The sequence below is a fragment of the Pseudopipra pipra genome, chromosome 5 (assembly GCF_036250125.1).
Source record: "Pseudopipra pipra isolate bDixPip1 chromosome 5, bDixPip1.hap1, whole genome shotgun sequence".
NCBI lineage: Eukaryota > Metazoa > Chordata > Aves > Passeriformes > Pipridae > Pseudopipra > Pseudopipra pipra.
In genome coordinates, this window is record NC_087553.1 from 60,647,241 (window position 1) to 60,668,822 (window position 21,582).

Consider the following 21,582-nt stretch of genomic DNA (forward strand, 5'->3'; position numbering starts at 1 on the left):
CAGAGCAAACAATACACTTACAAAAAAACAAAACAAAACAAAACCAAAGACCAAAATCACCCACAACTCTAAATCAGAAACTCATCGCAGCTTTAAAATATGCTGTAAATAAAATTTACCATTTATACTATCTACAATCTAAACATGTCTTCGTGGAAAGAACATGTCTGGAAACGGTAAGTTCTAAGTACCTCAAAGCCTCATATCTAGTAAAATTATAACAGCACTGAAAAGAACAAAGCAAAAATCCTCTTTCAAAATCTTTTCCCCTGCACTGACAACATTTTTGTCATGACAGCAATTTATCTTCAGAACCTTCCTCCAGTGGCTATTTTTGTTGTTATTTAATGTTTATTTTGCTTTCTGAAGATTATAAATTCATTCATGCTCATTCACAATAAAATACATAAAGTGTTCCAATTTTCATACCTGTTTCCCCCAAGAGAGTCTTGAAGCAGCCTTGTAAGCTTTGAATCTCTGTATGGTACATGAGTTGCCTTCTTACTTTTATCTCCCAATGCACTTATTACATTGCCAAGTGCCAGCTATAAGACACCAAATCATGTAATGCAGAAGTCAGAATCAGTTCCTGAGTAGTTTTATTTCAAAAACAGTATAAACCGCGGTCAGCATATTGTGAGAAAATGAATATACTCATGGAAGTTAAGATAAAAATATTTCTGAAGATTTTTACATTTTACAGTAGACATGTAGAAACTTCTGTGTTATCAACAGTGCATCAGATGACTTGCAGGCTAGTACCTGCAAATGCTAAGTGTTTAGCACAATTTTATGCACTGTCTATTGATATCTCAGTCACAAACTGAAATTAGAAATACTTCATATCTAACAAACATTTACTTTTTATGATAAAAGTTGATCTCTATTTCTAGCAGGGGCTACAAATTAATTTTATCCATCTGCTTTATGCTACATTTAGAATAAAATATGGGGCATTCATATGAAAAAACCCAGAATATACTACCTCTACAGATATTAAATAAAAAATGTCTGAAGATGTAAGCATTTGAGGCTTGAAATTATGTAGTCCGGGACCATCCTGTTTCATTGCTAAGAGGGTCTAATTCATGTTTATAAACAAGCTAGCATTTGGCTGTGGAATTATTTTTAATGTGCAACTGCACACACTTCACTCATTTGCCAAACTGAAAAACATGGCTCCAGGTGGCGCCCTGTCCTGCCAGTTCTTGGACTGGGAATGGTCTGGCTGTGCCCAGCAGCTGGAGAACTGCAGGCACACCCCATGCTGTGGCTGCTTGCTTTTAAGGGTTTAAAGCACTCTCAGTCTGTTTCACAAAACTGGGGGCTGGACTTCACTGTAAATTAAAGTTTTGCAGCCATATATTTTTATCACACTGATTTTCACCTTCATGCATTTTGTATCCTATTTGTTAAGGATACATCTATGTCATCTAAATCACCAAATTCCTGTTGGCTTTGTGCTTATGTTAATGATGAAATTGAACTGAATTCTCTTTCTCTTCCACATAATATAAGCAGAATAACTACAGAAAATAACAACTGTCATGATGGCAAGAGAATCACTATGCAAGTTCTAATTACAGAATACCTCACTGGTACTGCACACTAGCCCACAACAAAAGACATGTTTTCACATATAAAATAGACATATATTTTGTGTCTTAAAAAGAGAATTGCACAGAGCCTCCACACAGCCAAACAGCTCAAAACAAAGGAATGAAACTATAATCTCTGATATCACTGATATCTATAATCACTGATAATCAACCAGCTCTACTTTTCAGTGCAGTTTAGTAAATGTTAAGTAAAACATTTATTACAGTTAATAAAAAACTATAGAGAGCCAGTACATAGACAAGAAAAAAATAGTGATGCTATAAATTATAAATTTTATTCCTACATCAAAGTGTTTTGCCTAGGGTTGTTTTACACTATGTTGTATATTTGTATAGTCTTACTAGTCCACAGTTGATGGAAATGCCTTCTTTTGCCCTTTCTCCTGTAGCTCCTGTTCGCTTTAACCTTTCAGATCCCGCCAGATCGACAAAATGAAACTTGGCAGTAAGAGTTTCATATTCATTCATCTCAGAAGATTCAGATATTATCCTGTTATCAGTGGCATTATCCTGAAGTAAAGGAGAACCCATAAGGCTTGGTAAGATCTTTCGTATTAACATTTGCAAAGTTCAATCAACAATTAATTACAAGACTACCTTCTTTGTCATGACCATCTCCTTATTCATTCTAACAACAGTATGTTTCAAAATATTATCTCCATGTTAATATATATACACTAACATTCTTGAAGACCCAGCTCTAGATGCATGTGAATACAAATTACTTTAAGTATGAGCTACCACTGTTTCTTCATGTAGAAATGGGGGGATACATACACTGAAGTATACAAGTCTGCAGCAAGGTGGGCAACAAACTTTGTTCCCCTCAGAAATGCAAGTCTTGCATCAATTGTCAAAGGAAACTGATTTAAAAAAACCAAAACCTTAATTACATTATTACCCAAAAAAATTACCAGAGCCACTTAGTTCATAAACCTGCCAAATAACTGAAAGATATTTTGATTTTATACCACTCTAAACCCCATCATCAGCTTTCCTGTGGCGTGATTCTTCAACTTACTTTAGGAATTATTGTTTGAAGCCATTTTTAATGGCATTTTCCTAGCAGTCAGTATTCCACTAGCACTTCTGATTTGACCAGAAAATAAGGACAGCAGGAGGAACACAGGAGGAAGAAAAGGTTCCTTTCTCTCTTCCACCTTCCTCCCCCAGGTAAGCTGTAATGACTGGCACTCCATGACAGGCTCCAGGGAGTCTCCCCAGGAACACACTGCACTAGGGGCAGGTACCATAGCCTCAGCCTCTTTCCACTTCATCTCCCAAAGCACAGCAACAAAATTATCCTTTTTCATTAAATAATCCCGAACTTTTTTCCTGCCGATTAGTGTAGCTGTACCATATACTGTGGAGTTTTATTTTACTCTAAGTGCAGTTAGATTTGTTGTCAGGAAAGTGACAATAAGAAAAATCTTTAAATCACTCACTTCTTGACCTTTCTGGTAAGATATCCAATGCAGGGCAACTTCTACTAACTTGTCATGGTGTCACGTAATAAGCATGTAATGAGTGTATGGATTTATAACATACTCTCACAGCCCAAATAACAAGTTTTATTGTTAGTAAGGCAGTAAGGCAGATTGTTCTGGGTTTTGTTTAAAAAAAAAAATCAAAACAAAACCACAAACCCTCAGGTATTCATTCTGTGGCAATGGCCTTGCTCAGCTAGCCCACGGCTCCCTTCACTACTGCAAGGGATAATGCAGGTCTCTGCAGACCAAACCATTCTCATGGTAGTGAAATATTTCATGCTTCTAAAGTGGCCTCCTTTAGCCGCAGTTACAGAAGAGAACAGGAATTGTGCTACTTCCACAAGACCAGAAATCATTATTTCTGTTATTCTGATGTTTACCCTGACTCTCACTCCCAGCCCTCAAAGTAATGATTAATGCACCCTGTCACTCTCGTTTATTTAGCAAGTGAAATGTACATCTAGAAACTTCTAAGAAGCATGGATTATGTGAACAGAGCTCAAGGAGCAGCGTGACTGTGCACTGCAGCCCTGGCTGCCTGCCAGCACCGGGCACCAGCCACTGTGCACAGAAGGGACACAGCCAGCGCTGTCATCCGAGAACGAGAAACTGCGTTGCCCTGGTAACAAAGGTCTCCCAAAACTCTTGTCTACAGAAACTTGAGCTACATCTACCCTGACCACCCAATAATAGCTTGTATTAATTTAGATTCTAGGAGTGTTCAGAGGCCAACATCAGGTCTGTCCTCTACTCTCCTAAACTCCACAGGGAAAGAAGAGGGTGCTGTCTTCACAGATTAAGGATATAGAAACACATAGCTCCAGGGAGTCAAATTATCTTGTGCATATCTTCCAAGTAAAGGAGAAACAAAACAGCTTGACATAAGGCAGAAGGTGGCTACCTATTCCTCTAACACAAGCCTCTGTAAGAAAAAAGGCAGAGCGAGACAACAGTCCTGCAAGTGGCTCAGCTGATGTGGAAGGCTGTGAGTGCATCAGCACAAGGGACTGCTGTGCCAACAGCCTCCGGGAAATGAGGCTCCAAGATGACTTATCTCACTCTCCATAGACAGTTTTCAGCAAAAACCTCCAAGCAGACAGTGTCACCACACAGTGACTGAGGTGCCCTGTCTGGGCTCTGAGTGTGATGCCAGTTTCTCCCGAGTGAAGACAGCTGACCACACCACCAGATCCACAGTTTCAGCATGGAAAGCAGGAAGAAGTGTTTTTAGCACGTGTATAAAGCAGGTCTACATACCACAAAGGACCAGGAAGGGACCCTCATTTTGCCTGCAAATGATTATTTGTAGTATTAAAAAAAAAAGGCAACCCCACCAAGAAGAACTGAAAATCCAGTTCACTGTTCCACATGCCTATGGGCAAAATACAAGCTAGACATTATTTAATATTTAAAAAATTTGTTACCTTAAGAATAATCAAGTCCCCCTGAAGGTACCATAGTTTTCAGTAATTTGGATTTATTCAGAACTTTCCTCTTTACAAGATACACAAAGAGCAACTAACAACTTCTACAGAACAGCACCATGTTCATTCATAATTTAAATTTCAAGCTAAGCACATAGACTTAACAGAATACCTGCACCCCAAATATATATCTATTTAAAATAAATACACTAAGGCTTAGAATTTAATGCTTTTCCACTTGTGTCTTACTGGATATCAACAAAAAACTTAACTCTGAAATATCCAAGCAGTTCAGTTAGTTGACTGCAAGTTTAAACCCACTAACTGCTAAGACACTTAAAAGTGCTTTCCCAATTAAAGACAAATTACATTTTAACTTTCTCGCTTGTGTATGTCGCAACAAAAGACCGTAGAAAATGCTAGAGGAAAATAGGCAGGTTCATGTAAGAGGCTGCAGTTTATGGTTGCCTCTGGCTAGAGGATGGTTACATATGCACAGATTAAATCAAATTATTATAACGCTTAGCAAATTCATCGAGCATTATGATGACTGTAGCATCCTTATTAAGCGCAATTCAAATAGCAGTGGCTGCCAAAATTTTCCCCATTTTGAAAAATGGCTACTAAAGATAGGTTTAATAACAGAAAAAAATACATACAGCATTAAATACAGGACAGACTCTGGTTTGACATAAGTGTATAGTAAAGATAGCATGTGAGCGTGAGCTCTGAACATTCATCTGAGTGCTGGCGGTGGTTCGAGACAAAGCTCCCAGCTTCAAGCACTGCATCATCTAGAAAACAGACAAGAAGTACATTGCATTGCTTGCTGGTTAAAGAAAACGTGTTCCTATAACACTTATTGTTTCAGAAATACAATTAAACTTTTTCTCTTTGCTATGAATTCAGTTCCTACAAACCAAAAAAGCACAAAGATTCTTAAATAAGCAAACTAAAAGTATTTTCTGTGATTCCTGAAAGAAAATCCTTATATCTTTGTATACCTCTTTTTACTGTCCGCTGGTAGTAACATAGCTATCTTCATTGACCTGTAGCAACAGATGTATGGGTTTTGTACCTTTTATATAAAAACGTGGAGCACAGTAACATTTGTATTAAGATTTGCAATGCATATGAACAGCAGTTTATTTCATATCAGTCAGGAAAAGTAACATATGTAAGATCTGGAAGATCAGATTTACTACATGGCCAAAATTTTCTCTCCCAGCAGAACTATATTATTAACAAAAGCCTATTCCTAGCTTTAAATGAATGTAGCATGCACTTAATATTAGACACTTACCAGATTCAAGACTACAGAAATTAAGAAAATAAAAAATTTAGCTAGGTTTCACACTTAAATTGTCCAAGAGGCAGATACTAGCAAGCATAACCTCTATTTTTAAATGCCTATCAAAACATAAAGACGACATTTTTAGAATGTATTTGGTATGCTACAGAGTAATTTATTTTCAATTATCACCTCCGATTCTCCATTCACAGTTCGGGTTGTAACACCCACTGTATAAATTCCTCCTGCTGAATCTTCATGTATTTTAATATTTGATTTTTTATTCTTTGCATCGATATCACGTGTGGTATCAAACAGATCAAGAATTTCTTCATTGTAAAGCTGAGGAGAAGGAAAAAAAAATATCACTTTAGGAAGGAATTCTTCTAAAGACTAACAAATCTGTGCATGGTACATACCAAAAGACATAAAAATCCAAATGTCTCAGCTCCCAAAAAAAGAATGCTGTGAAACATCCAAACTTACAAGAACAACACATAACAAGAGCAGCTGCAAATTAAGTGATCCGCACAACTTTCTATTATGCCACCCAAAGAAGCAGTAAATTCCTCCATGTTGCCAAATCTGAGAGGTAATTCTTTGGTGGGACTAGGGAAGAGAAGGCATTCGATGCCAGCAGAACTAGAGTGGCAGTGGTTTCTGTGGTAGGCACCTGCTGTCTTCAGATTTGACCTTGGGCTTTTCTTTTGTTGATTCAGTTGACTGCACCCTCCTCCAAACATTTCCAACTCACTGCACTTGCTCTCCCTGCCATCACACCTTTCCTCATATCCTCTCTCACACCTTAATAATTCTACGTCTCTCTTTCGTTTAGATAAACTCTTCCTGCTCTCAAAGGAATTTGACGTAGAATAGTTTTTGTGCAAGCTCCTTCTTAAAAACAACCAAGCAGCAGTCCAAAAATACTATGGTATAGCTTCTTGAGCAGGGCTTTTGTACTACATAAGAATGTTCTGAGTTTTACAAAAGGTGTTTAGATCCAATTGAAGATATCGGGGAAAAACAAAGCACTATCCTGCTGAGAATCTCATGGCTCAGGTCTCTGCTGATGTACACTGAAACATTTCCAGTCTTTAATTTAGTTATACCAACTCACTTCAGCAGAGCTCAGGTCAGACTAATTCAATTCCTGATGAAAATCATTAGGTAAAAGTTAGAGAACCATCACAATAGATCTGTATTCACCCAGAGTACCTTCTCATACACTGAAAGTGACTTTCTCCTCTCACAAGCAAAAAGTCTTACCTGAGAAGAAAAGGCTCAGTGTTTGTGAATGTGATGCTTTTAATCCTTTACATATTGAAAAAGGAATTGTATTTAATTATTAAGCATGGAATTCAAAGCAGGAACCATCTTACCAATGTTTTATCTTGATAAGTGCAAACAAACTTATGCCACAGTTTAGAGATCCTGATAATGCACCTGCAATTGCATGGGACTGCATATGCCTATCTTTTGAAAAAGCAGGAAAGCAAGGAACTAAGGGAGGCAGACTGCAGCAAACTAAAGAAAGGCAAGAAAGTAGCAAACAAAAGCTACTGTTCCCTAGAGTTATCCAGCTGTAAGACTTCAAAGTTATTCCAAAATACAATCTTGCTTCAACTTGTTCAATCAGTAAATTATAGTTTATGCGATTCAGCTCTAATGGTAGATAGGATGGGAGGAAGAGGACACTTTCTGATACAAGAGTAGTGTATAATACCTAACTAATCAGAAAAAGCTCTTTCTGGGAAAGCTCTAATTTAACCTCAGTAGAACAAAAAAAAAAAATCTACCAACAAAAATGACATTTTTTTAAGGGAGAAAAATATTATATACATCATTTAACCTTTCTATAAATTAGATAAGACAGGTTTCAGTATGAACATTTCATCTGAAATACGTGGTAAGGACTGCAGTTCTTCATACCATTCCCCCTGTAGCATTTAATTACTGCTCTGTATTTTGGGAGTCAGCCACATTTGTAATGTTATGTCAAAACTCATAATAAATTCAGAAACCACACTGGTTACTACTCCTTATGCTACTCATGTTGCAGCTGCCTAAGCAGAAGCAAAGTTGCAGCTCCCTGATGTACAAACAGAGAGAAAAGCAGAGCATTCCCACAGCACGTTCTCAACCCAACTCTCTCTAGGCAAACATTAGCCAGAGCAACACAGAGTTCTGCTTAAGGTTAGCAGTGACAAACCTATACCAGTGCAAAACTACTGCCAGCTTGTTAATCTTTAGAACAGTCATAGGAACACATGACTAAAGGACTTAATTTACTTCAAAAGTAATAAAACCAACAGATTTTCTCTTTGGTAAAATAAAAATGGAGTTTTTCCACCCCTAAAGTAGATAAAATCATAAATACTGAACTAAGCAATACAAATTTACACCTGCTCTTCCTTAAATTGATTCTTCCTGTCCATGTGCCTAAAGTATCAGATTTTGCAGCTTGGTAGTGAATGTAAATGTGTTACACCCAAATCAATCAATTTAAAAAGTAGTTCCACAGTCAGGAGACACAGCATAAAGACACAGCAAGACTTAAACCAACAGCTGCTGCAGGTCGGAAAGATCACAGATGTTACAGCCTCTTTACCAGTAACTGTGTCTATAAGCAAACACAAGGGGAACAGTTTTGCCACAGCATTGACCAGGGTTTTCTGTGGGTCTAAGGAAAAAGGGCATAGTGACACAAAAGTGTCACTATTAGAATAGTGACCCAGTCCTAAACTAATGGGAACTGCAGAAGGAAGTATTTTCATGCTAGATTTCTTCTTTGGTGAAAGAAATATAAGCCTCCTGAACAGATTTTGTAAGCTAAAGAAATCTATGGCAAAGTGGCAAAAGCAGGCAAAGCATGGTCACTATTCAAAGCCACAAAGTATAATTGAGGGGGTTTTTTTATAGTTTCTTGCTTTAAGGTTTTGCAAAGAATTACAAACAAGCTTGAGCAACAGGCCATACAAACAAAGGCATGCTACAGAAAAGGATAAGTTATGACTAACATAACTATTTCTGTGCTTCAAAATAACGCTATAAAGGGAAGTATGAAAAAACTGGAATAAGATAAAAAGGCTCTTTTTCGTAAACTGAAGAGCTGAAGCAAATCCTATAAAATTTACTTTTGAAAACTTGAAGATAATTCAAAACATCTTGTAAGAAAAAAAATGTAAAAGAAGAAACCAGAAAAAAATATTTAATTGGTGTTCTAAAAAACCCACAAAGTTACAGCCACAAACACAGATCATATTTACCTCTAAGAACTGTGCATTCACTTTAAAATCTGGAGGTGGAAGTCCTTGTTTAATAGCACCTTGTTTCTTTTCTTCAATACATCTGAAAAGGTGCTTAACAGCACGTGATATAATGCCTTGTTCCTCTTCTGTTATGTTGACATCAAATCCAGTGCCCATGGTGTATGTTTTGCCAGCACCTGTCTAATTTGAAAAAGGAGTAGTCACTAGAATGCATGAATAGCACCAAATCATCACAGAAATGCAATTTGTGAACACTAATCAGTCTCTCATCTTTACAATATTAACACACACAACAATGGGTCATTTTGAAAAATGGATGAACAGCAGAATTTGGACCAACTCTACTGTCTATCCACAGATCACACACAAGAAGGGAGAGACCAGTTCAATCTTTAATAACCTTTCCCCTGGAAACTTCCCCTAAGCAACTTTCATCAGCCTTGAGCTATCATCTCTGAGGTCAAAAGATGAGTTAATGTTTTCAACCAAGGCTGTTAATGAAAGCATGTATTTTGGAGGTAGAAGTGGTATTCGCAATTTTTTACTGAAATAGATCGAATTACTCCCTTAATTACCATGTTGGAATATCTCAGGTATTATATTCCCATTGTTCTCACTTTATACTGAAAGAATCTTCACTGGGAAATTAATTTAATTAAATGTGAAGTCCTATAGAAGACAAGGTAGTGTTGTGTTTTCACTTAATTAGTGGGTCAAGTCTAAGACAAAGATAGGATCACACAGCTGAACATAATCTGCTAAACTGGATCTGCAAACTGCTTTGTTTCACTAGGATTAGACTTCACTTAGCTAACTTGAGATGTGACATTCAACAGTGGTGAAAATTCAGCATGCAAGACCTAATTTTATGCAACTGATTCCTAAAGGAATATTCAGAAGACAGTAACACATTCTCTACATTGTGCTCACCTTTGAGAAGTCAAATGTGTGCTAAGTGTACTAAGAGGGTGTGTTCTCTATGAAAAGTTTTCTGTCTTTGGAATCTGATGTCTACATTTTGCCCACAAACAAACAATGTGACCCAAAGTTCCACAGGATCTATTTTTAAAAAGCCCCTATTCCCAAAAATGTGTGGAAATGCAGAGGGCTGGATAGTTATTCAGAAAAGAACCTCATTACATCTCTAAATGTCAACCGATTAAGTCAATAATTGCTGCACTGAGGTGAATGTAGGAATTATATGGACTGATACTATTTTCAGCATTACTATTAATTTCAGATCTACTGCCTATATATATATTCTGTGTTTTCACTGCCAGTTTACACAGAATCTATATAAAATCCTAACGAGTCTCCTACAGGATAACTCATTGAAAATAAATCCAAGATGCTAAAAAACAGATTCATGCACTTCAAAATTTAAGAGAAAGTCAGTTGCAAGAAACTATTTATTCCAAAATTAACACTTCAAAATAAAATTATAAAGCTTACCTGGCCATAAGCAAAGACAGTGGCATTATAGCCTTCAAAGCAGCCTTCAATCAGCTTTTCTATACACTGTACATAGATCTCTTCTTGCTGTGAGTCAATGTTAAAGACATAATCAAAAGTGAAGGCCTTATCTTTTCCCAAGAACACTTGAGGTTCACCAGGTGTGACAGATGTACAAATATGGCATCCTTCAATCTTCTCTTTGGCTAGCTGTGGTCTAATTCTGTTTTCGAAGAGATAAAAAGAACTATTAGAGATTCTCATCATCAAAAAGGAATACACAAACAATAAAAATAAGGGATGAGAAGAAGTCCTTACTGGCTGAAAAATCAGAATTTTTCACCAAGCCAGGAGGTTTCCAGTTGTCTGAGCCACAGAACTGACTGTATCAGAACCCCAGTCATAAAACTGCCCGAAAATAACATTTTTTCTGAAGGTTCACCTACTTCAAGTTGACAACCTGCCTCAAACTCTTAATATTTCTGTATGTATACTATACATTACTGAAAAGTAACTTTCATAATTGGTTTCAAGTCAAGCTTTTTAGTTTTATCTTTCTTCTTCATGCTTTCACCATAAAAACAGAAATTTTAATGTTATAGGAGTTTTTTTACAAGCAAGATAAATGTGAAAAAATACAGGATATTTTAAATAGCAATTTGGGAGCACAGACCCACCAAAGCCTACATGTCATGTTAAATGAAAGCCTCCCTGCTATGAGAACTATGACAGCAAGGAGAAGGCTCACATTTCTTCTTTCCCTTTGACAGGAAAGGAGCTTTGTCACAGCCAGAATACTTCTGTGAAATGTTTGGTTTCAGTGAAGAAGCATATCTTCAGACAAAAAAAAAAGAACAATATCTAACAAGTTCTAAAGGTAAGATTCCTCACTATCTTCCAATTGAGACAAATTTCAGCTTTTATTTTAGTTTGTTCTGTTTCTGACAAAATACTTTGTAGAACATAGCTACCTTGGACTTCGTATATCATTTTATTAATTCCTCTGCTTTCTTAACACTCTTGCAGTCTCGTCAAAATTGAATTCATTCTCGTCAATTGAATAATGACTGTGGAAGTTTGTGATTCAATTGGTTTAATGATTAACTATCAACAGGAAAACTCTGGCCTACATAACACATTATTCTAGCTGTAATTAAGTAACAATTTGTTTACAAAACTACCTTTTTTTTAAAGTATTTCCAAGTTCCCAAAGCAGCACAAAAAAACCCCCCAAAATCCCCCAAAAAAACAAACAAAAAAATCACACAAACAAACAAAAAAACCAACCAAACAAAAAAACCAAACACACAAAAAAAACCCCACCCCACACCAAATGTGTGCAGATGTGTGCAGGTTAAAAGACAGGACAAAGAAGGCTATAGTAAGGGTGATAAAACATCAGCAGTACAGCTACATACAAACAAAATCATGAAATATTTTATATAGATTATCCATTTATATAAAGCTTTAAGTACCTATGTTTACTTCAGTGTGGCTACTTTTAGTTACACAGTATCAAAGATTTATGCAGAGTATAATTTAAAGGCACATATTTATCTCATATTCCACATTTTAGAGTAGCTGTGCTGTCTTGAAGCAGATTCCCCAACATCTTCACTTATCACATGTTGGTTTGGATCACACAGCAGTTTCAGTGTGCACAATTTACACCCCATTCAGAGGAAACTAAGCCAAAATGCTTGACTCCAAATACACAAAACTTGTTCCAAAATCTAATGGGAGCATAAGGGCCCAAAGCTACCTGCTGATCTACTGTGACCGTGCCAACACTTGCTGATGCAGAGAGACCAAGTCTCCAACAGCTCTGAGTGGACTGCTGCAGACTAAATGAAATTACATCAGCACACGTACACTTTAGATCAAGTTAGAAATATCTTACTTAAAAGAAAAAAATCACAAAACATTATATATCCTCTTTTTATTGCAGATTCTGAATTTTTCATTCATCCAGGGATGTGCATTGCTGTCAGGAGTATTTTTCAGATTTTTTTATTCTAAGGGTTTCATTATATCCCAATGTGTGACAATAGAAACTAACCATAATTTATTTGTAAGGTTTTCCACACATTAATTTCATTATGGAAAGTTCATTTATGATCAGGAGGTACCACCCTTGTCAGCATACCCTCTAGAGTGGAGCAGAAATCAAGTAAACCTTTGAAAAATTTCATTAAAGGAAAGATCATATCACGTGTAAAATAAAATTTGCATTTAAGAACACAAAGTGTGTAATATAGTCACAGACATTCTCTCTAATTACATCATTATCATAAGAGTTTTTTCTTTAAATGAAATAAGAATGCTAAAAGTAATTCAGGATTTACATGACTCCTCCAATAACAACAAACTTGATCCACTAGCACCTGTGAAGACTAAACACAAAATCTGATTAATATGTACAGAAGCTCGTAATACATTTACTTCCTTCTAAATTAAGGAACTTTTGGTAATAAAATAGCTTTTATTTCTAGGTAGAAAGTCTTCAAAGAGAAATTAATCATATACCTTTTCTAAAAGCATTCTACACAACTGGAAAGTTGAGCAAATAAAACACTGTAGCATGCTGTCTAAAACAATATTTAGAAAATGCCAACTCGGTAGGTTATTCTACTGTTTTCTTTTAATGCCGTGAAGTCAGTCAGAGGGCAAGCTTCTTTTTCAGACTAAGTACTCTTATTCTTTCACTAATCCAGTGCAGACAGTACAAAGGCCATCAATTGTCCTTACAAGAATAAATTCTGAGGGCTTTTAGAACTCCAGAGGTATGTCATTGTTTTACAGTGCAAGAAAGCCAAGGAAGACCTTTTCTAAAAATCTAGATGGAAAACACATTTCCAAAATCAAGCATTCCAGAAACCCAACTTTCCTCCACTTATGAAGGGCTTTTACCACTAACTTGCAGAATGAAGTTGACAACTTTAAAAAAAAAATAAGTTTTTCTTCATATGCTTTTGTTCTATGCTTACGAAAATGAATTAAGTTTCTACACTGAGGAACTGATTCAATTATGACAGGTGCCGAATAAATTTCTCCTTTCTCCTGCTAAGTAAAGGCTCAGAGTGACCACAAAGAGGAACAGCATGCCTAAAATATCAGTGATTTGCATGGTAATTATTACAGTGATGACAGCACTGTAAAGTGAGCAGTTTCGATGTCGCCCTGCAGAGACTTCCCATGAGAATCGTCCCAGCTAGGTCCCTGCCTTGCAGCCAGGCAGCACCTCCCAGAGCTCTGCTGCTACAAAACCCTGCACAACAGCAAGCCTATACATATCAGCCCAACGTAATCAGCCCACAGCAAAACACCATTCCAGAAACCAGCTAAACTGAAGGAAATCTGTGTCACTATTAGCAGCTTGTTACCGGCTCAGTTGCTTCCCCTGCGTTGTAACACAACATTCAGAGACCCAGCAGTGACGATGGTGTCCTTCCTCCCTAACTTACCACTAAATCTGAAGGCAGTGCTAAGACAAAAATACATTTTACTAGCACTTAGCACAAAGGAAAAACAAAGCAAGACTCGACACATCAGGGAAGCTTCAGCCCAAAGATAGCCCTTCCCCTTTTGTGATTACTCTTCCACAATGTCCTACTCTGCCATGTACTTGGGAGAGAGCAACCAGAGAGAAATCATGGCTGCATCAGGTTTGAAAGACACCTTCCCCAAGAAAGGATGTGCAGACAAGAGATTTTCATCACCTAACCTGAAGTCTGCTCAAGGGATACTTCATGCTCTGAAATCTACATAGCTCTCTTGATAAGTTTAGCACCAAGCTAATATGATGACCTTAAATGAGAAAGCAACAGATGCCTCCCTTTCAATCTGATTTCTGGCCACTTACAAGCAGTGTGAGTGGATTACCTGAACCTCATGGCTCTAAAAGTCTTACTGTTTGTACCGAAGGTGTGGCCCAGCAAATAAGTCCTCATGCAAGTCAGATTCTGCTCCAGCACTGGCTATAGGAACATTTCCTCCCCCTCCACCCCACAGTTCAATTGGGAGAGTTTTTCCTTCTGCTTACAGCCAAACCTTTTGCATTCTCATGCCTTAATATGGTCACTTCTGTCAGCAAAGCAGGCAGCATCCATGCTTTAAAAATGTGAAAGAGTTCATTTTGGTCATCTCTCCTTGCCCAGCTTGCAGTCTGGCAAGCTGCCACAGAGATTTTTCTCCAAGACCAATTTGACTTCACCATTTTGTCTTCTACATGGCCCCATCTCACCTGTTTTTCAGGCTACTCGCTTAATTGTATATATCAGGTGTTTTCTACCTATTTCCAATCACATCTCCTTAGATGTGGCAACTTCCCAAACAACATTTTGCTTTACATCCTTCCCTCTCCTCTTCTCCAAAGCATGAACACACCCAATTCTTGTTTATGTGTAGTTTGCAGCACCTCCAGGCCACACACATGAAACTTAATCCCCTAAATCTCTCCTGCCTCAGCACACTGAGACAAGTTGTCAAATTAGGGAGTGCTAAACCAGCCAGCAGTTGCACAGTAATACACTGTATTGTACTGGAACTAATCCCTCAGAAGAACAGGGGCATAATGGCTCTGCTATAAGTATTGTCAGCTACAACAGATGCAGATAATACAGTTCAGGGACTACAGCCATCATCAGGTCAATACCCTGTGTTATGCAAGACATCAGACTTTACAGAATTGATTCTCTTTGAAAAGCATCTTCTCTTAGTTTATTTCTAGGGATGAAAAATTGTCCCAGTGATTTGAATATATATTATTTATATAAATAACTATCTGGATATATAAGGATATAGATAGATATACATACACACATATCCCTTTTCAACTACTAAACAATTTTACCTCTGTGCCTGTTCATTTAAGAACCTCTCCAATACCTAATTCTAACCCAGCAATCTCCGTCCATCTATGATTGTCACCCCTTAATCTCGTTTCGTACACTAAATGAGACCAGCAATATTTTAATTTTGCATCTCCATGTGAAGAACTGCAAATATTACTCTAACAAATGCTAATAATCAAAATGTTTACCACATGCCTTCTCAGCACCTCTACAGAATAGCGATAAGAACATGAGAACTTCTAAGAGTGATCTAAAAAGGCAAAGCATCAAATTATTCTTGTTTTATAGAAAGAAAAGTGGGAAAAAACTAATCACAGGTTAATCTTTCAGATAGCAGTGACTATCCAGAAGCTGTGCATTGGAAAGGAAAGATTACTCTGAAGTCCCACGTAAAGTTCTTTCTCATTAAAAAACTCCATGGGGAAAGGGCTGTTTTCACCCTGCTCAGAAAAGCATGAATTCAAACCACGTGTTGTGCTGAGCAAGAAACAAGTTAACCTGTAAACCCAGGGCTCTTCAATGCTTCTCTTACTACACTAAGTCTATTAAATTTCACACAATTAAGTTTCACATGTGGGTATATGAAATATTAAATCCAGAAGCACCTTCTAAATATTTGCTGAAGCATAGCAGGCAATATAAACTGGGAAACAAACAAACAAATGCTGTCCAAAACCAAAAGAAAACACTTTCCTGCCCTTACTTCAGCATCAGAATTCCTTCACCCTTCTATTCCATTTATGCTCATCAAATGACTCCCATTAATCTCCCTTCACAGCAAGCAAGGAGTAAAGAAACTGAACAGATTTCATCTCCAAGACATCTGATATGCATAAACTTTTCAGTATTTTTGCTAGCACACAGTGGAATCTTGCTCTATAATTAGCAGCACCTCCAAAAGACACAGTGATAGCATCTGAATGCAATGAGCTTTAAGGATACAAGAGGGTCTGGCATATGACAAATCCCAGGTTTACCTGTTGTTAACATATCAAAAAGGGTGCAGAAACAAACCTCTAGGCTCCCACCAGCAACTATCACCCACAGAGAGTTTCTGTGCAGTGGTGTCACTTAACGGTACAGTTCTGGTATCGATCACTGGTATTACACTTATTGGTATCAAAAGTAAAAAGGACATGCAACTACAGATATACAAGTTACAGTGACCACACAAGACACAGTTCAGCAACCGAGCTGCGGCAATTGGTCACCCAGCACATCACCAAGTCTTTTCCCCCTTCCATAGTCAGCTCCCACCCTTGAATCTGCTGCTTCCCCTGCAAGAGGCACAGCCACACACCAGTCACCCAGCCAGGGCAACGACACTACCTTGCTGCAAATGTAACTCGATCACTCTTACATAAGATTTGGGCACCGCTCCCATCAGTGTTTCTCTAAAGCTGCCATGGTCTAGACTGAGCTCAGTCCTGCCAGCAGGTATGTGTGCCCAGAGCCCACAGAAGATAGGCAGAGTCCAGGCATTACTCGGCCTAAACTTACACCTCCTGGCAAGCACAAGTGAGGCAGATGTTTTGCACATCTACTAATTCTTGCCTTTAGATACCAAGAAACTTTCAGGTACGTAAAGTAGGTATCTTGATACAAGTTTGGCAACACCAGAGGATAAAACCTCCTGGATAGGTCTTGGACATAAAAAATGCAGTAAGGACTGTAGCAAAAGCTTAAGCAGGACCTACATGGTCCAGATTTTATTCCAAAGTCCTATTAAGTTACTTACAAAAAGGTATAGCGTTCCTTCAAACTATGCGTAGCCACGAAACATGACCACTAAACCCTTAAGTTAAAACATCCAGCAAAATCAGGCACTAAATGACCAAATGGGCTCTGATATTACATTTTCAATAGCTAACTTATTTTACTGCAAACAAAAAAAAAATTTCCTATTCAAAAATATATGCACAGAATATTTTGTTTCAGTGCTGCAGACTGTCACTTAATGAGAAGGCAGCAAATGGAAAACTGGAATTAAATTAAATTGAGGAAATATACCACTGTCATAATTAGATTTGTCCAGTTCCCCTCCTCTATGCTCAAACTCTACTTCTTCAGCTATTTTTTTTTTTTATTTTTACAGGCAAATTTAATTTCATAAAACAATTACCCTTTTCAGTAGCTTGTGTCTGGTCAGCTCATCTCCCCATTAGCTGTTCATGCTGGAGATGACATTTGCAGTGCCAGGATGAGGCAGTTCCACAGGCTGCTGCTCTCCCTTGGTTCCTGAAGTGCCATATAATAGTTGCATCTCCGGGCAGCCACTACAGCCAGCCAGGACACAGTTTAGCAGTATGATTTCAGATTAATTCTTGTGCAATTCTGTAACAGCCTAGCAGGCTGTGCAACACAGATGGCATCCTCACACTGACAGGGACAGTCCTGTGCTTTTGCCAAGAAAAGAAAACGCAAAGGGAAAACACCCAGGCCTGCTCCCTCAAGAATTCCTACTGCCCCACATGCTCCCTTCCTCACACCACCTCCCACAGGAGGGCTAACAGAACTTCCAGCAGATCTAGATGACCTCCAACATCTTTCTTCATAACATGAATGAATGCTTTTATCCAAAGCTCCTTCATGTGGTTTCTCATGGAGTAGTTTACTCTCTAGTGAGCAAAGAAATCCACAGCTTTTGAGAACAATTTGACTTTTGAGAGAAAGAGAGAAGGGAGAACTGTGTTTCAGGATTTGTACTGGCCTTGTTTATTTCTAGTTCAAGACAAGGTCATCTGTGATGGAAAAGCAGTATTACCATAAGCTTCCACGTGCCTGCCAAGCACAGAATGGGCACACCTCCAAATCCAAGTGCAGTTTGAGTAGAACTAAACAGAAATGTTGTTTCCAATGCCAAAGGCAAACAGATTTTTTTTAATTGTCCTACTATGCTACTTGCCTTAGTTTTCTTATCAACATCTATTGTTATATGCCTTACCACTCTCAGAAAGCTAGAATCATAATCCAATATCTTAGATAAAATGAGATATAAGCAAATGCGGCAAAGTATAACTTACGAACTAAGACAAAGTATTTATTATTTATGAGCAAGAAATGAAACAAGGAGTTAAGCAAAAGTAAAGTTCTAAATTAATTTCATACCATATAGGAATCCAGGCACACCTCCATTGTGCCATGAAGTGGCAGAATAGAGACCTGAGTCACAGCAATCGGGGTCAAACATGCTTCAGTGCTGAAAGGGTCAAACATACTCTGGGGCTGAAAGGGACTACAGACATCAGATCTCCATGTAGCTAATTAGCCTGAAGCAACAGCCTCTCCCCATCAGGGAGTATGAACAAGTAATTTTAGAGAGTAAGAAGCATAAATAAGCATTGCTGGTGCACAGTGGAACACAGTGCTCAGCTATACTACTAGTGTGGTCAGCATTAGCTCAAGGTCTGGACACCACGTTGTACAGTTTACATGAACATACACTGAAAAAACAGTCACTCACTGGCTACTTCTCCTTTAAGGATTAACCCTCAAAATATAATCCCTGGGAATATTTATCACCTTTAAAATAAGAGAACAAAAAGAAACTCCAGAATGTGCTAGCTTATTTCAGTTTTTATTTTAAGAGGTAGCTTTTAGTCTTAGAAAACCCTATGTACACTTCCAACTTTTCATCTGCTTATACTTCTGGAAATCACCCCACAGCTGACAGAACAGCAGAGACATCCCAAACACCTGGTTCAGACACAAACAACAGGTTTCTTCCCCAGGTGGTCTGGGAAACCTAACATCTCCAAAGGCTCATCAGAAATCAAAGAAATGTCTTCTGAGCCAACACAGGAAATACACAATCAAGGGAAACTGCAACCAAAAAATTTACAACAAGGAAGCAGAGCCACCCGTAGCTCTGGGTTTGGATGAGTGTTCCAAGTCACTAAAGCTGTAGGTTACCAGAGGATTCAACCAGTCTGCAATTTGATGGCTGTGCTCCAGGTATATTTATGTACCAAGTCCAATATCCAAAAAGCAAATGAAGGACAGGAGGACTGCCTTAAACTGTGCATTAAATCTGTCTCTCTTACAGGAGTGCACTTGCTTTTTCTAAGTTAAAGGTTTCTGTTGAAAAATATGTTTTAGCTTTTATGACTAATAGGCTCATGCACAGAAATATGAAATACCATCTTCACTTCACTGGTAGTGTTTCCCATCAAGCACTAGCACTGACAATAACAAAGACCAGTATAGATTACTATTATGAAAAATTTATGGCAATAGTACCTGACAGTTACACAACTTATAGAATGTAAAGGTCACAAATTCAAAAGAAAAGGGGAAAGAAAGGTCTTCTGGTGTGGCCCCAGATCATTGTCTACAACTACTGTGCTCATGGATACTAAGAGGCCAATTAAGCCAGCAAGTATATCTTTCCGTGGGTAAGGATTCATGAAGAAAGCAACTCTATATACAAAAGAAAGAGCACGGCAACCTATATTTCTTTTGAAAATTGTGGGGTTTTTTTCCTCCAAAATGTAGCTTTAGTGCAAAAGTTAGCAGCTGTCATCATTCCTGCTCTGGGAAGCAGGAAAGAATGCTCTGGGAAGCATAGCTGTAAGGAGCGGCTGAGTCACGTTGCTTAAGAGAGCCTGGTATTAATTATGTAACAAGGGCAGTACCAGGAAAAGAAATACACTTTCTGTAGCATCTTTCTGCTCTTTGACTGAATGCTTAACAGAGTTTAAATGTGCTACACAAATATCATTATAAGTACCCTAAGATGAAAAAAAAAAAAAGTTTAAGGAAAGCTTGTTGAAGAGTGCACAGCCCAGCAGCCTAGTAATGAGTCATGATAACAAGTGCTGCCAGTATCTTAGAGACAGACACTTTGCTTCCAGCAATTTTAGTGTCAGAATTCAGCTGACAATGTAATGCACTGTCAAAAATAATGTGGTGAATATAGCCTATCCTACCACCCAAAACAATGCAGTCACTGATGCTTTATCAAGCTATAGAATAACATTCATTTAGGTGCAATGGAAAAAGGGGAAGGAACAACAACAACAAACCACAAAACCACAGTCTGAGTACCTCCAAACATAAATTCAGTCACATTTAGAGTTCAGGGATTTTGAGGTAATTCAGGCACTTCTTGTAAACCAGGGACCAATAAGCCCAACACATCCAAACGCACCAAGCCTGTGAAAAGTACATCACTCAACAAAAATGTGGTTGATGTAAAATCTTTTTATAAAGCACACTCGTAACTACTGTTGTAATTAATTACCAGAGTCAAACTTTACTAAAAACACAATTCTGTGAGACAGCTGGTTTAAAAAAATATTGCCAGCAGCATCATTAGATCAACAAATGATCTAGTAATGCCCATATAGTATTTTTAATTGAAGGCACAGAAATGACAGTGGCTTTGTTTTAAAAGGTGAATATTCCTACTTGTAGGGCAATGACATTATTTTGTGAGTGTGCAAAACAGTTTAATTATTTATTTATTTATTTATTATGCATTTAAGTGACATATTTTATGAATAAGTACATACTTTCAGGAACTTCCTCACATTACAGCTTATCAAGACCTTTAAGAAATCAGGGATAAGTACCACAAATATATTCAGAAATAAGCAAACAAAACAATGTTTATTCACTCCATAAAAATATTTTTTGAATAGGAGGGAAAAACAGATGTAATGCAAGATTATCCAGATGACCAAAAAACTGTCATGCCAACATTAGGCTTAATTCAATTTCTTCTTCAGTTAAATCTTCTTCGGTTAAACGTATGTCTGTTCTAGAAGTTCACTACGTCTTCCAAATAGCCTGATTTTTAAAAATAGGTACTCTATTATTTTTAGACTAAGTTAAAAGGGTTTCCTATGTCTGCAGCAAAGAACTCTTAATTATTGCCTCTGTAACCCAGATTTCCCTTTTCTTTTTAAACACCCACACATATTCACTTACGCTCCCAGCTCTTAGAGATATAGTCCAGAAATCACTACATGTTCACGTCAAGACTACTGTAGCTCTGAAAATTGTTTTAATTTCTTTCCTCTCCATACACAAACTTGATCTTCCCAGTTATATATTCTCAAGTTTAGAGCAGTAGGTTGCTTCATACCTCTGAACCACAGGTCCAACAATTACATTTCGCCAACTCAAAACAAACACAATTACCAACATACTTATTATAGGTAAAGCTACAAGCCACTTCCCA

At 37.7% G+C, this 21,582-nt stretch overlaps 1 protein-coding gene across 10 annotated transcripts in view; it reads right to left on the bottom strand.

Moving 5' to 3' along the window:
* The window catches only part of KIF21A (kinesin family member 21A), an 88,045-nt gene that overhangs the window by 45,377 nt on the left and 21,086 nt on the right, over positions 1-21,582 (bottom strand). For all 10 annotated transcript variants that reach the window (XM_064656281.1, XM_064656280.1, XM_064656284.1 and 7 more), the window contains exons 2-7: positions 10,546-10,768; positions 9,091-9,273; positions 6,017-6,166; positions 5,193-5,327; positions 1,962-2,129; positions 430-545 (exon numbers count right to left, since the gene is read on the bottom strand). In XM_064656281.1, coding sequence (XP_064512351.1) covers positions 430-545; positions 1,962-2,129; positions 5,193-5,327; positions 6,017-6,166; positions 9,091-9,273; positions 10,546-10,768 — 975 coding nt within the window. The remainder of the gene's footprint in view (positions 1-429; positions 546-1,961; positions 2,130-5,192; positions 5,328-6,016; positions 6,167-9,090; positions 9,274-10,545; positions 10,769-21,582) is intronic.